General features: G+C 46.9%; 1 protein-coding gene across 2 annotated transcripts in view; it reads left to right on the top strand.

Annotated features, from left to right (window-relative positions):
* VASH2 (vasohibin 2) overlaps nt 1-13593 on the top strand; it is a 35528-nt gene extending 21935 nt beyond the window's left edge. For both annotated transcript variants that reach the window (XM_074351836.1, XM_074351837.1), the window contains exon 7: nt 10529-13593. In XM_074351836.1, the coding sequence (XP_074207937.1) occupies nt 10529-10601 (73 nt within the window). In that variant the 3' untranslated portion in view covers nt 10602-13593. The remainder of the gene's footprint in view (nt 1-10528) is intronic.
* The last annotated feature ends 185 nt before the right edge of the window (nt 13594-13778 follow it).

Here is a 13778-nt window from a genome sequence, read left to right as displayed (position 1 = left end):
CAGGGCTCGAAAAAGATTTGTTAGCTTGTGCTGTGCTGTGTAGCTGGTCAGCGATGGAACCCGGGCTGGAACCCAGATCCCTGACTCTGGGAAGGTGGCGGGGGAGGGGAGCGTTCTATTTTTGGAAGAACAGGGCAGGATGAGGTGTTGTCAGTTCTGAGGAAGGTTTCCTCTTCCCTTCTGTTCCGTCTCCCACTGCCAATCCCAGGGTTCCGCGTCTCCAGCCAGGAAGGCCTTCGACGAAATGACTAGAGTCCAGGGCTTGAAAGGGGAGGAATGACGAAGTGGGAGGGTCGGCGCCCCTGTCGCTGAAGGTCAGGAAGGCTTCTGCAAAGGTTTGTCCTTTTAGGGAGCAGGATGACTTCTAGCCTTTTATACATGGCCTCTGACCCAGTACAGACCAACACCCTTGACCCTGACCCCCTAACCCTGTCTCTCCTCTCTGGTTCAAACGTCCATTCCTTGCTGTCACTGAACAAAGTAGCAGTTGTCTCAGAGACTGTGAACATGTAAAGCCTTTCCAGACAGTGGTTTGGCATACAGTGAGGGACCAGGAAACAGGAGTCCAGTTGCTTCTGTGCAGGGAGGGGGCCCTTCAGTCTGACTGATGCTCCTTTCTGCCCATGGCGGCCTGAGTCCTCCCTTGGGGGCTCCCCCTCTTCAGCAGACATTGAGCAGACCATAGAGTCTTGCTCTTTCCTTGAGAGTCTGGCGTCCAGGGCACAGGAGACCCTCGGCATTCCACCCAACAGGTTCATCCACAGTATGGCAGCTGTGGGTTTTTAATTCACTTCCTGTTGGATCCATCTTACTCGGATCCACAGGAACTCTACAGTCCAAGGCATATAAAATTTTTTAAACCAGAAAAAGTGGCCGTGATTGCCCACGGATGGTAAAGCCAATAAGATCTCAAAAACTGGTCATGGAGACAAAAGTCGGGGTGACAAGCTACTGGTGACAGTGGTGTTGGTGGTGGTTTGAGAAGAGTGGAGGAGGAAAGTGAGTTTGTTTAAACTGTGGGATTTGAGGTGCTTCTTCAGCATCCAAGGGGCTGTCTTAGAGGCTACTGGAAAGGTAGACCTGGAATTTGAGGATGTTGGGTAATCATGCACTTAGAGCCATTCATTCAGAAGGGACTGTTGAAGCAACAGCTGGATAGGTTTGCGAGGAAAGAGAAGAGAGAAGAAGTGACGTTAAGGTCCTGAGTGGGCCGGAGGAAGGACCCAGAGCAGGAGATGGCGAGGGAATATTCAGAGCAGACCTGGAGTCTGAGAGTGCGTGCCTGTGTCCACAGAGGACGAAGGAAGAGGGCAGGTGTGAAGGAGGTGGGCAACGAGGGAGAATGGAAGGTGGATGAGGAGGTAGAAGCTGGCGGATGGCATAGCAGTTGGCTTTAATCCTGCTGGTGAAGGAGGCCGAGTCCTCTAGTGGGCGTGCAAAGTGGGTGCTCAGTACAGGGTGAGGAAAGCACTGCACACAGCATGAGGGCCCCGCTGAGGATGGACAGAAGGATCCTGTAACCCTGTTCCCAAGCTCGAGCAAACAAAACCACCTGGAGGGCTTGTTAGAACAGATTACCGCCCCCTCCCCGCCAGTGTTTCTGATTCAGCAGATCTGGGCGGGGCCTGAGAACATGCATTTGTGATCAGTTCCCAGGTGATGCTACTGCCCCTGGTTCAGGGACCACACTGGGAGACCCACCATTTGATCCCTCAGGGGGACTGATGTGCGGGTTGACCTTAGAAAGTCACAGGACGTCAGGATGGAGGTACTAGGCCTGCTGAGAGGGGCAGATGAGGCCATGGAGTGGGGGTCAGGGGCTCAGCCCTGCCTCATCCTGCCTGGGCCTCTGGATAATGAGGTTGCTGGAGTGAAGTCAGGATGCAACCCTGGCCTGGCCCTATGGTTGGGCCCCACTGAAGTCATTCTGGAAAGAACCCAGTTGATCCTTCTCCTGGGGACCAGATAGAGAAATCCTGTTCTCAGTCACCCCCCAGGCCATCCCTGTGTGCTAATCTCCAGCAACTTTGTCACACAGCCAGGGCAAGCGACCCTGCCGGCGCCTGCAGAAGACAGCTGTTAGACTGCCATGGACGTGAGTGCAAAGCCCCTTCTAGCATAGCAGCCGCTCTCGCCTTCTCCCCTCCTGCCCTCCTGAGGGGTGGGAGTGGGCCTGGGAATGGGGAGAAAGCCTAGGGAGAGGGCAGTGGTCACCGGAGCCAGCAGCAAGGAAGACCCGCAGAGATGGGATTCAGTTCCATCACCTTCCTTCATGCCCTGAAGCGAGTCCCAGGCCCCTGGAGTGCAGCAGTGATGGCTCATGGTTCAGCGAAAGTGTAAACTTTTACAAAATGGTGAGTGGCTGCAACCAGCCCCTGAACCCCTTAGACTCAGGGCCCTTCCCTGTAGTGCTTTCTTCTGGGCAGAGCACTGGTTCTCAGGAGTCTTCCCTCATAAACTCCTCCCAAGGGTCAGAATTTGGGGATTTTTTTTCCCACAGCTAGGGCCATGTGGCCTTGGAAGTTTGACCATCAAGGGAGCCCAGGTGGCTGATGGGTTCCCGTGGACAATTTGATGTGAGCCCGTCAGTATGAGCACGGTTGTTCTTGGCAGTGGAGGCCCTTGCCGCTTCCTGTCTCTTCTCCCAGTGTCTGGAGGTCAGGAGGGGAACCTAGAGGGCAAATGTCTTGACTGAAGTTTCCCAATGGATGGAGGTGTAACAGGAAGGAAGAAGTCTCGCCCCAGCTCCTCCTAAACCCTGCCTTCCGGGTCTCAGGGATGGGTGAGGGGTGACCGGGCCACCATGTCGGAGGAGAGGGAAGAGAGATGCAGGAGATGAGAGTAAAATGAAGGCTATGAGAGGTGGGGACCACAGGAAGGATTGAGCACCAAGCCCCTCCCTCCCTCTCCAGATCCCAGCTTCTGCCATTGCAACAGACTGGGACCCAGGACAGCCTGGCTCCTAGAGGCGTGTCTGGAGAGAAGCAGCTTCTCAACTTCTACCCTTGGCCTTCACCAAGCAGGCTTTTCTCCAGATAACCTTGCTTCTGGCAAGAAAGTGACAAATCTGGTTATGAACCAATAACTCCATCAAACTCTGGGTTTCCTACAGTAGCATGGTCAAGACTAGGAAGGGTTTGGTGACTGTCACTGTGTTATTATCTCAGCATTGCCTCAGGCCATCAAGTCATTTCTAAATGTGCTGGGTGCCACAGTGGAGCTGGGAAGTGGCCCACAGTGTGGAAAATGACCATAACAGGCAAGAGGCCCATCAGAGGTGGGGTCCCAGCCCCTCTCTGTGCATGGATAATTTTAGTGGCTTTATATCCCCGGCCGCCACCTCCCTACAGCTGGAGCCACTTCCAGCCCTGCATTCCTCTCCATTTTTGCACTTGTCTGAATAATCCTTCTAGAAAGGAGGATCAGTGTCATTGGGTTGACAAGAGAGTCAGCTGAGTGGGAGGGCAAGTAGCAGTGACTGCATTAGTGTTGGCTGAGACAAAGTTTCAAGAGAGAAACAGGGACCCCCTACCTCCTCCACTCATGAGTCCTTTCTCGTACTCAGCTCAACTCAGTACGAATGTTTAAAGCACCTTCCACACAGAACAGTCAGGTTGTTAACTGTGGTTCTTTTTATTTTTGGGGGTGAGGGTTGGGGAGGAGGTAATTAGGTTTCTATTTATTTATTTTTACTGGAGGTACTGGGGATTGAACCCAGGACCTTGTGCATGCTAAGCACGTGCTCTACCACTGAGCTACACCTGCCCACCTCCTGTGGTTCTTAAAGAATCAAGGAGATGGTGGTTGAGATCTGTGTTTAAAAGCCTGTGAACTTAAACCAACTCCTTTACAACTCTGGGCTCTGTCCCCTTGTAGCTCTTCACTGAGGGATGTTCACAGAGCTTCTCAGTAGGGGCCAGGGTGCCCCCTGGTGGAGATGGGTATAAATACAGTGGGAGGAGAGGTTTTTGCTCATCACAGTGATAATAATGCTCCCCATTAGGACCAGGGGGCCAAGATGGTGAATGTCCCCCAAAGCTCAGGACCATCCTCCCCCATAAAGAACTCTTCCACCTAAAATGCCAACAGTATCCCCACTGAGAACCACGAATGCTCCCTGGGGTCATGTCCATCTCTGAAAGCGGCTCCTGCCAGTTGAAGTGACTACGAGGAACATTCTTCTAAACTGGGGCAAGAGTCCCTCAGGACCTTCAAGAACATGTGTGTCTTCTCTCCCCATCTGGCTCCTTTTCCCCCTCCACCTCTTCTTCACTCTTCTTTGCTGTTCTCCATTCTTTTCCTCCCTTTTTCCTTCTCTTCAGTTTCCCTTCGTCATCGAGCTCGATGGCAGGTCATGGCTCCAGCAGGCTTTGCTCCCCCTGCTGGAGACCCTCAGGGTCTCAGAGATTACTCAGCACAGTGAGGGGTCTCCTTTCACAGCCGGCCCACAGCCGGACAAGGGAATTCCAGCTCCATTCTGTCACGAGGCTCGTGAAGATGCCTCCAGGCAGCTGGTTGAGTGAGGCCCTCATGTCATTTCTAAATCAAGAAATGATGAAGTCATAGAGAAGCAGTTGGGTTCTGTGGTCTAATCACATTGAAGGGCTTTTGAATGGGGCCCAAGATCTCGTTAGATCCCAAATGAGAAAATATCCCCAAGAGTGGAAAGGAGAAAATTTCCCTCACATGGAAGGTAGTGGGGGAACAAAAAGGGAGACGGAAGTGGAAAGGTTACGGAAGGAGAAGTAAAACTTCCAAGATGATGTGAGGTTTCTTTCCAGGAGCTCAGGGAAGCTAGTGTGCAACTCAGGCCAGGGGATCTCACATGGCCCAGGGTCCCTGGGGATGCTTGCAGAAACTGAGAAGGAGTGGTGGGCTTTAGCAGGAAAGGCCGCCTCAGGCTGAGTGAGCCAAGAGCCTCCGGAGCTGACTATGGTGGACAGTCACGCGGGATTGGAGGGGTTCCTGGAGGGGTTCTCTGCCATGGAAAGGAGAGGTGAGATCAGAGCCCAGAAGCTGGGCCCTGGAATCTCAGTGGCCTCTGGCTCTTAGTCTCTGACCAGAGCCTCCTGCCTGGGGAGGGCTTGAAAGAAAGGGCCAAGGGCTGGAGAATCTCTCTTGGCTGAGGCCTGGCTATTCCCAGAGCAGCTTCAGCTGTCTGCCCTGTCAGCTGCCAGCAGAGGTGCCTGCGGTCCTGGGAAGTAAGGAATGTGAGCAAGGAGCAGGACTGGCTTTGAGCAAGGGTGACAGGTGGGGAGGACCCACCCCCCATCCCAGCTTTCCTCCCTGAGGCCTACCCACAGAGGCCACAAGTCCTCAGTCTGGGCCTGGCCTGATCTGATGCCTGCCTAGGCAAGAGGGGAGGGTCTGGGGTCTTGTGAATGCTGGGCCCACACCACCCCAGTCTAATCTGTTCCACACTCTTAAAACTGAGGAATGAGAGGTTAACATTGCACCTTTATGGTATATGCCTTTCTAGACTCCAGAGACCGCAGAGAATACAGCTAAACTGGTCCTCGTGAGTGTGTGGTGTGTGAGGGTGAGTGCATGTGAACACAGGGGCTTGTGCACCCCGACCTGGAGGGGTCGTGACCTCAGGGGAGACAGGAGCAAGAAGCGTGAGTTGCCTGACTGGTGGCCTGTGCGTCCCCACCAGGCAGCCCTGAGCTGGACGTAGGTGGGCTGTGTTCCTGAAGTATCTCACACTCGCTGGGGAGAAACAGGAGGTGAATTTCCATTGGAAGAAGGGGAATGGATTTTGGCTCCACTGGGCTGCCACTGTCTTGGTAACCCCAAGACTTACAAGGTACTTGGCCCAAGTGTGAGTGAGTAAGGAGCGAGCAGGGTTCAGGAGGGTCTGCTCTCCGGCTGCTGCTCGGGCCCTCCGGCCGGGCCTGCCCAACGGCAGCTTCGGGGGTGGGGGTGCTGAGAAGTGAGGAGAGGAGGTGTCCTGACACAGCCCTGCGTCCAAGGGACAGAAAAGGGACTGGCTGGTTTGGGGGAAACCTACAGGCTTTTCTGCCGCTTCCTGCTTTTTCTCTGAACCCTAGCCTCACACACCAACCTGATGCTCGGCCCCAGGGGGTAATGTCATCCCCGCTTCAGTCCCCAACATGCTGCCATCATTTTCTGGCTCTGAGGCTTCTTGTGGCTTCACTGATGCCAGCGTCCAATCCCACTGAGCTCTTCCTCGGCCCCGAGGCTGCCTTGGGCTGAATGAAAGACTCCATGTGCCACCTGGCCCACGTGGGAGATGGTTCACTCTTGCCGAACCGTCAAGGTGTAGGTAGCAGTGGCGAGTACTAGCAGAGAATATCTTCTCTCTGGAGCCATCCTCGTCCCCCCACCTACCTCCCTCTCTGAACGGCTCTGCTGCTGCTGCCGCCAGGGGTGCAGGCCTGAGGGTGGGGCTAAGCATGGACTTGGGACCAGGCCATCAAGCAGTCACCTGAGTTCACCCTGGACACATTGACGGGGCAACAGATGAGGCTGGGATTATCAGTTTGTGCGCAGCGAGAGGGGCTCCCTCTTTCTTTCCACAAAGTGCGTCAGGGAAAACCTGAAGTCTCTACCCTGCCTCCCCTAAAATAGAAGGCGAGCCTTTCAGGAGAAAGGCTCTTTTCCTTGTTTGGACTGGGAGGAGTTTGGAGAAATGTATTGCTTAAGTTTAAAATAATAGCCCTGGATCTGATGTGACATTCTGGGCAAGCGCAGACCCGGCTGAATCATCATCCTGGTCCTTGTGTTTCTTAAAAATAACTCCCCTTGCAATATTCTAATTATAGCTGGGGGACACTTGGAAGAGGCCTCTCCACACACAGCAGCTCACCCAGCTCTGGCCCCGAGGCGCGCTGGCAGGGACAGAACAGGATTCCTGGCTGGGCCCACGGGAAGGCGGCATGCTCTGATAACCCACTGCTGCCCGTCGCCAGGCCAGGAAGTTGCAGCCAGTGTTGCTGTGAAAGAACAGGGTTTCACCTTAAAGGTAGTACACTGGGGATCTCATTTTAACTCATTTTCCACCAGTATTAGCCTTTTTTTTTTCCCTCCCCTTAGGTCTGGGTCCCTCCAGGAAGGTGGGCGGGGTGAGGATACAGAGAAGGAGACAACCTCATCCTTTTCCTTCGGAAGCTCCCAAGCTGTCCGTGGTTGCAGAACACAGTCAGCTGTGCAAGCAGGACGGTTCCCCAAGTGGCTTTTTCTGCTATTTCATTGTTAGTATAGAAATACAATGGATTTCTGTAGACTAATTTTGTATCCTGCAACTTTACCAAATTCATTGATGAGCTCTAGTAGTTTTCTGGTGGTGCCTTTAGGATTTTCTATGTATGGTGTCATGTCATCTGCAAACAGTGACAGTGACAGTTATCCTTCTTCCTTTCCAATTTGGATTCCTTTTATTTTTCTTCTCTGATCATGATGGCTAGGACTTCCAAACATGGTGAATAAAAGTGGTGAGAGTGGGTATCCTTTTCTTGTTCTTGATCTTAGAGGAAATGCTCTCATCTTTTCCTCATTAAGTATGATGTTAGCTGTAGGTTTGTCATACATGGCCTTTATTTTGTTGAGGGATGTTTCCTCTATGCCCACTTTCTGGAGAGTTTTTATCATAAATAGATGTTGAATTTGTATCAAAAGTTTTTTCTGCGCCTATTGAGATGATCATATGGTTTTTTATTCTTCAGTTTGTCATTGTGGTGCATCACACTGATTGATTTGTTGATATTGAAAATTTCTTACATCCCTTGGGTAAATCCTGCTTGACCCTGGTATATATATTTTTGGAGTTGGTTTGCTAATATTTTGTTGAGGATTTTTGCATCTACATTCATTAAGTGATATTGGCCTGTAATTTTCTTTTCTTGTGATATCTTTGTCTGGTTTTGGTATCAGGGTGATTGTGGCCTCCTAGAATGAGTTCGATAGTGTTCCTTCCTCCGCAATTTTTTGGAATTATTTCAGGATAGGTGTTACCTCTTCTTTAAATGCTTGGTAGAATTTGCCCGTGTGAAGCCATCTGGTCTTGGACTTCTGTTTGTTGAGAGTTTTTAAATTACTGATTTGATTTCAGTACTGGTAACTGATCTATTCATATTTTCTATTTCTTCTGGATTCAGTCTTGGCAAGTTGTACCTTTCTAAGAAATTGTCCATTTCTTCTACGTTGTCCTTTTTGTTGGCGTACAGTTGCTCCTAGTAGGCCCCACTGGCCTTCAAAACTACATGTTCCGAGGTCTCCTCCTTCCAGTGCCAGAACCCCAGGCTGGGGAGCCTGACGTGGGGCTCAGAACTCTCACTCCTGTGGGAGGGCCTCTGTGACTTATGCTTCAGCTTGTGGGTTGCCCACCCCGGGGTTTGGGGCCCAGTTATATCGCGAGCACACCCCTCCTGCCGTCCCGCTGTGGTTCACTCTTTATGTTTACAGTTGAGGAAGATCTTTCTTGCTAGGTTCCAGAATGTTTTTTCTGATGGTTGTTTAGCAGGCAGTTGTGAGAGGTGATCTCATGGTCCTAACTACTCTGCCATCTTGACTGGAAATCTCGGCCAGTGAATTTTCTGCTGCTGAATTTTCTACAAGTGGGGCACGCTGAGGAGGGAGGAAGTAGACTTACCTTTCTAACCATGTTCGCCTTAGGCTGATGCTAACTTGTGGGGAGTCTACTTGAGAAAGTCCCATATTAGCTATTTGTAAAGATGACACCACCTCAGGCAAGGAAACAAAACAGACTTCATTTCAGGCCTTATGACAAAATGAACAAGATACATGTGGACTCTGAACCTGGCTTGTCTACAAGAACCCTAGTTCTCTCCACATTAGTTGGCCGAGGACTAGGGCAGAAGTATAAGCTGAAGTTTGAATCGTCAAGCAGAAATGTGCTCCCTTTAGCCATCAAGTCAAGAATGGTCCTTGCAATGGCCCCTGGGAGCCACTCTGCCAGGCCTGTAGGCAGTGGCTGTGTTCACAGGGAACAGCTAATCTCTAGGGTATGTAAGGGCTGGCGGACACCATTGCCCCATGCAAGAAAGAATTGGGGCTTCTACCCACAGTCAACCAAGTTTATCAGCATCATCTGTGTATCTCGGGCACCATAAGAAGAGACACAGAGAATGAGAGGCATGATTCCTGACCAGTACAGCAGGGCATGCAGTCAAGTTGAGACGTAAGCTCCATGCAATAGAGACAAGGAAAGTTCCAAGTTATTTTAGTAGCAAAGACTAAATGGGACATCTCTGAAAAAAGAGAGGGGGGGGGCAAGAGGGTGAGTGGGTAGAGGGGGATACAGAATGTGAATATGAGGGGAAGTAGAATTTGTTGCCTGAAAGCCTGTGTCCTTTACTAAGCAGCACCCTGGGTGGGAGCTGGCTGTTGGTTTCTGGTTCTAGCAACACTGAATGAGCTGGACCACATCCATGCCAGGGTAAAACCACTGGAGTTGTCACGAAATCTTTCAAAGGTATAACTCAAGAAACTTTTAAACAATCATATTTTCATTTTGGGCTCTCTCCTTTTTTTTTTTTTTTTTTTTCTTTTTAACACTTAAGACAAGGTTCATGTGTAACCTAAAAATGTCTTTGGTCTTCTTGTAAAATTGACTATATGTGAAACTTCTGAATTAGAACTCCCAAGACATATTGGTTTATAATCTTGGTTATCTCTTATCAAAGGTGAAAAGGGGCTCATCTTAAAAATGGAAAAATTGTGTGGTAAGTCATGAGAATATTATAGTGGGGAGTCACCTAGGAAGTGTCTAGTGAGGACAGATGATGCACTACTGAGTGGTTTTTTATCCCTCAGCTTGAAGTACTTTATTTTTTTTTTTAATTTTTTTTGGGGGGGTGATTAGGTTTACTTATTTTTAGAGGAGGTACTGGGGATTGAACCCAGGACCTCATGCATGCTAGGCATGCGCTCTACCACTTGAGATACACCTTCCGCTTTGAAGCACTTTCTTATATGACTTCCCATAACTGCTTGCGTGAAGTTTTAGATTGAAAAACACTTTAAAAAAAATGTATTTAAGGAAGAGAGTTGATTTTCCCCTGAAAAGGTTTTCCACATTTGACATGGTTTTTTACATGAATTTTAAAAGATTCATCCTGATTTTATACCTTCAAGCCTGGAATAGTGACTGAGAATCTCTCCACAAGAAACTGAGTCACCTGAGGTACTAGGCTCCCCCCAGGGCACTGACACTAGGAAGCCAAGGTTTCTAGGAGAATCTGGCTCAGATATTAATCTTAGTGTAGTTGAACTTTTTAGACCCTTGCAAGGTTTACAGATACTGGGTTTCAGAAGTGACGGTGGTGACCAAATTCAGGCTTAACGTTGAACAAACTCATTCAGCAACCAGTAATTTAAAAACAAAACCAAAAAACTCTACATTGAAAGCCTGTTAAAATGTTCCTGAAAACCTGTAAAGGGGGATGTAAGAACAAGAGGTGGAGCCGGGCGCTAAGGCGGGTGGGGGCCCCTGCTAGAACTAAATGCTCTTTCTCGGCCCCACCGCCTTTCTGTCTTTCACCCTTAGGCCTGCGCTGCCTGAGAAGAAGGTGGCTGATCTCAGCACTCTGAATGAAGTGGGCTATCAAATCCGAATCTAGGCCAGCCGCGCAGCCAGCAACCGGGCTTCCATGGTGCTTCTCTCTGCACTTTACCCAGCGTCTTCAGGAGGAACTGCAACTATTTATTAAGAACTTCTGAATTTTATTTTTAAAGATTCACTTGGAAGTAGAATCTGAGTGGGTGGTAACAATTAACTTTAAAACATACACGAAGGGACAACCATGAAAAGGCAAAGTAATGAACCCACTGGGGGTGGACTGTCTCCCTCACTCCAGATGAAAGGATGAGACCATAACTGTAGTTTTATATTTTCCCATTTACCTACTTTCTTTCACTTGCTTTGAACATTATGCCTCGCCAGTAGTTAATGTTCATGAAACCCTCCTTCCCACTTTTGATATAGTAAGATAACTCAATCAGTATTCATCTCTTTTTCAGCAATAACAGAGGCAAAGGTTGGTGGGGTTTTTTTTAAGCCGTCAGTATTACCTCAGCATCTTGACATCAGATATGCAAACTTACTGGTGTTTTGGTTTTTTATATTCTATTTGTATTGTTTCCCCAGTGTTTTCCATGGGGATCTCCACAAGGTTTGGAATTTTTCCTGGTGCACACAGGCAATGAGATTTAAGGTATTATATGCAAGTGTTTTACTAAAAAAGCACTGAAATTCTTCTGGCAATACGGGAAACCACTTTCAGGATTTTGGAGTTAACTTCTTTCTTAATCTTTCTTGAGGCACTCACTGATAGCAGTTTTTGTTCTTTCAAAACAAAACAAACAAAAAAGCACGTTCAGAAGCTAGTCTATGTTCTGTCACTAACATTTAAACTTTGCAGACTCCAGCAAAAAAGCACAAGAGGTCACGCACTGTTACATAAATTTAGCAGTATTGGGATCACCTCTGACAATAACATACTCAAAAAGGGAGAGGCCAGGAATGAATCAGTAGGTCTTGAGAACCAGATAACCTTTCTGTTCAGATTTGACCTGATTTTTAAACTCTGAATCAGGCTGTGATTCTGAAGGACTCACTGTGTTGTTAGAGATGTGTTCTGATGTCTTATATTAAGACCAAATGCGGCACGATGTGATTACTTTCTAGTACCTCGCTTTTAGGTACCACTTTGTGGAACTGGTATTGGAAAATGCAATGAACTAAGAGAAGCAGAACTTTTTTTTTTTTTAATGGAAAATTCTTTAAGTACAGTGTTACACCTTACAGCGTATTTAGTCCGAGGAGCGCAGTATGACTATCTGGCCTGCATGTGGCAGTTACTTACAGTGTAACTCCTGGCTGCAGACCACGCAGAATAACTAACGGCATACCAAGTCTATGTTATTAACAGCAAGAGTGCGCTTCTGTTTCACTTGTTTGATCGTAGCAATCGTGCCAACTCAGGAGCCCAAGAGGCACCTTTAAGTGAAGTCTGCAAGTCAACAAAAGTGTTATTTCAGTCTCCGTGCTTCCCCTCTGGCTTTCTCTGATTGAAGGTGATTTTGGGAAGGGAGTAAAAGAATAAGAATCTGCTCAGTGAGATTCTTTACCTCTGAGAGTGGCATGGAAAGCAAAAGGACTTTATCCTTCAGCCATGTGCACTGGAACTCACTTTACCCTAAAAATCAATGTTATTAAAGAAAAGTACTGTTTCCTTGAAAAAGGAAGTCTAATGTCCTTTACAGGAAAAGGACCAAGTACGTGTACATCTCAATTAGATTAAAATACATCATAAGTTAAAAACCACTTTAAGAACAGTATTATCAGTTAGCAGAGTTTCAGATGAGTTATCTTCATGTATCTTCACAAACCTATTTGCAGCCTCACCGCCACATGCACTTAGATGTTTGGTGTAGTCAGTGAGTCATTTCATTCTCATTCTAGAACAATACTGACTTAGCTCTCTTTCTAGATGAAATGTAAGAGATGTATCTCCTGTTTATCAACCTGAAACTTTACTATATCCAGTAAGCAGACCACTTGTTACACTGCAGTCATTCTAAGAGCTTGGAACAGGGTTTTCCAAGTATTAAGTACTGTCTGATCTAAAACACAGAGTGTCAGTAGTTGCAAACCTCTTGGTTCCCACCAAAAAGGTGGGAAAAGAACAGGAATCCAAACTGTTTCTGATTTGCTGATGTATATGCCTTAAAACTGCCAACTGGCTCAATGATGCAATTAGTAACCTGATTTCCACACTCGCTTCTTGATTTTAAGATTCATTTCCCCAAAGCAAGAGTTAGTCACAGAAACATGAAAACTAAAATGCTCTTAGTTGTTATTCTAGTTTTATTGCCAATGGAGTATGTTAATTTCTAAAAGATATAAGGCACCGAACTCCTAAATTCTAGTTAAGTAATATAATTGATAAGGCAGAAAAAAAAAGACATGATTTATTCCTCCAAAATTGATTTTAAAACTGCCTATAATTCAAAAGAAAAAAAATGATGAAATGATTTGAAATCTAGTTTTGAAAGAATTAGCAATGCAAGAGAAATTTTATGCTTAAGCCATTACGGCAATACATGCAAAGTTTAAATGAATGACAGAAATCTTGATTCTAGACTACACGTTGTGCTGTTTTGAGTACACTTTATTTCAGAAAGTGATATTTAGTATTTTCTATACACTCTGAAATCATGAGCATTTCACTTTTTCTAAGTCAATTATTTCATAAGGATTTTATTAATAGATACTGGTAAATAGAACTTTGGAAATCTTAATTCAGTATTCTTACTATACCCAAGGCTTTTGTAAGCTATAGTTTTATGTACAACCTTGTACAGTTTTTTTGACAATTCAGAATCTTGTTTATTATTCTCTTGGACTTTGTTCTGGCCAATACATTTTTTTTACATCTTTTAAGAAAAACTGTGATTGTTTTAGTGGGTATTTTTCTAAGTAAATAAAAACTTGTATAATGGTATTTTAGAGAATGCCAGATAAGTGCATGTTTCAAGTTAATGTTTTTCTCATCACTTGTATGTTTATACACAGCATGGGACTTTAATAAAATCATCCTGGAAACTCAAGGACTGTTTTTCTTCAAAAATTTAAATGGTGTGATTTTTTTTTTGTCCTCTTATTACATACTTGTCCTATGAACTAATTTATCACTCTCTCACCCTTGTCTTCTTCCACAATTTTCAGACTCTGTATTAAAACATCACTCTACTTGAGCATATGTTAATTCACTTATATTTTGGCATCACCCTAA

The sequence above is a fragment of the Camelus bactrianus genome, chromosome 23 (assembly GCF_048773025.1).
Source record: "Camelus bactrianus isolate YW-2024 breed Bactrian camel chromosome 23, ASM4877302v1, whole genome shotgun sequence".
Lineage (NCBI taxonomy): Eukaryota > Metazoa > Chordata > Mammalia > Artiodactyla > Camelidae > Camelus > Camelus bactrianus.
The sequence above is the reverse complement of the archived record's forward strand: the minus strand, read 5'-3'. Positions and strand labels throughout refer to the sequence as shown.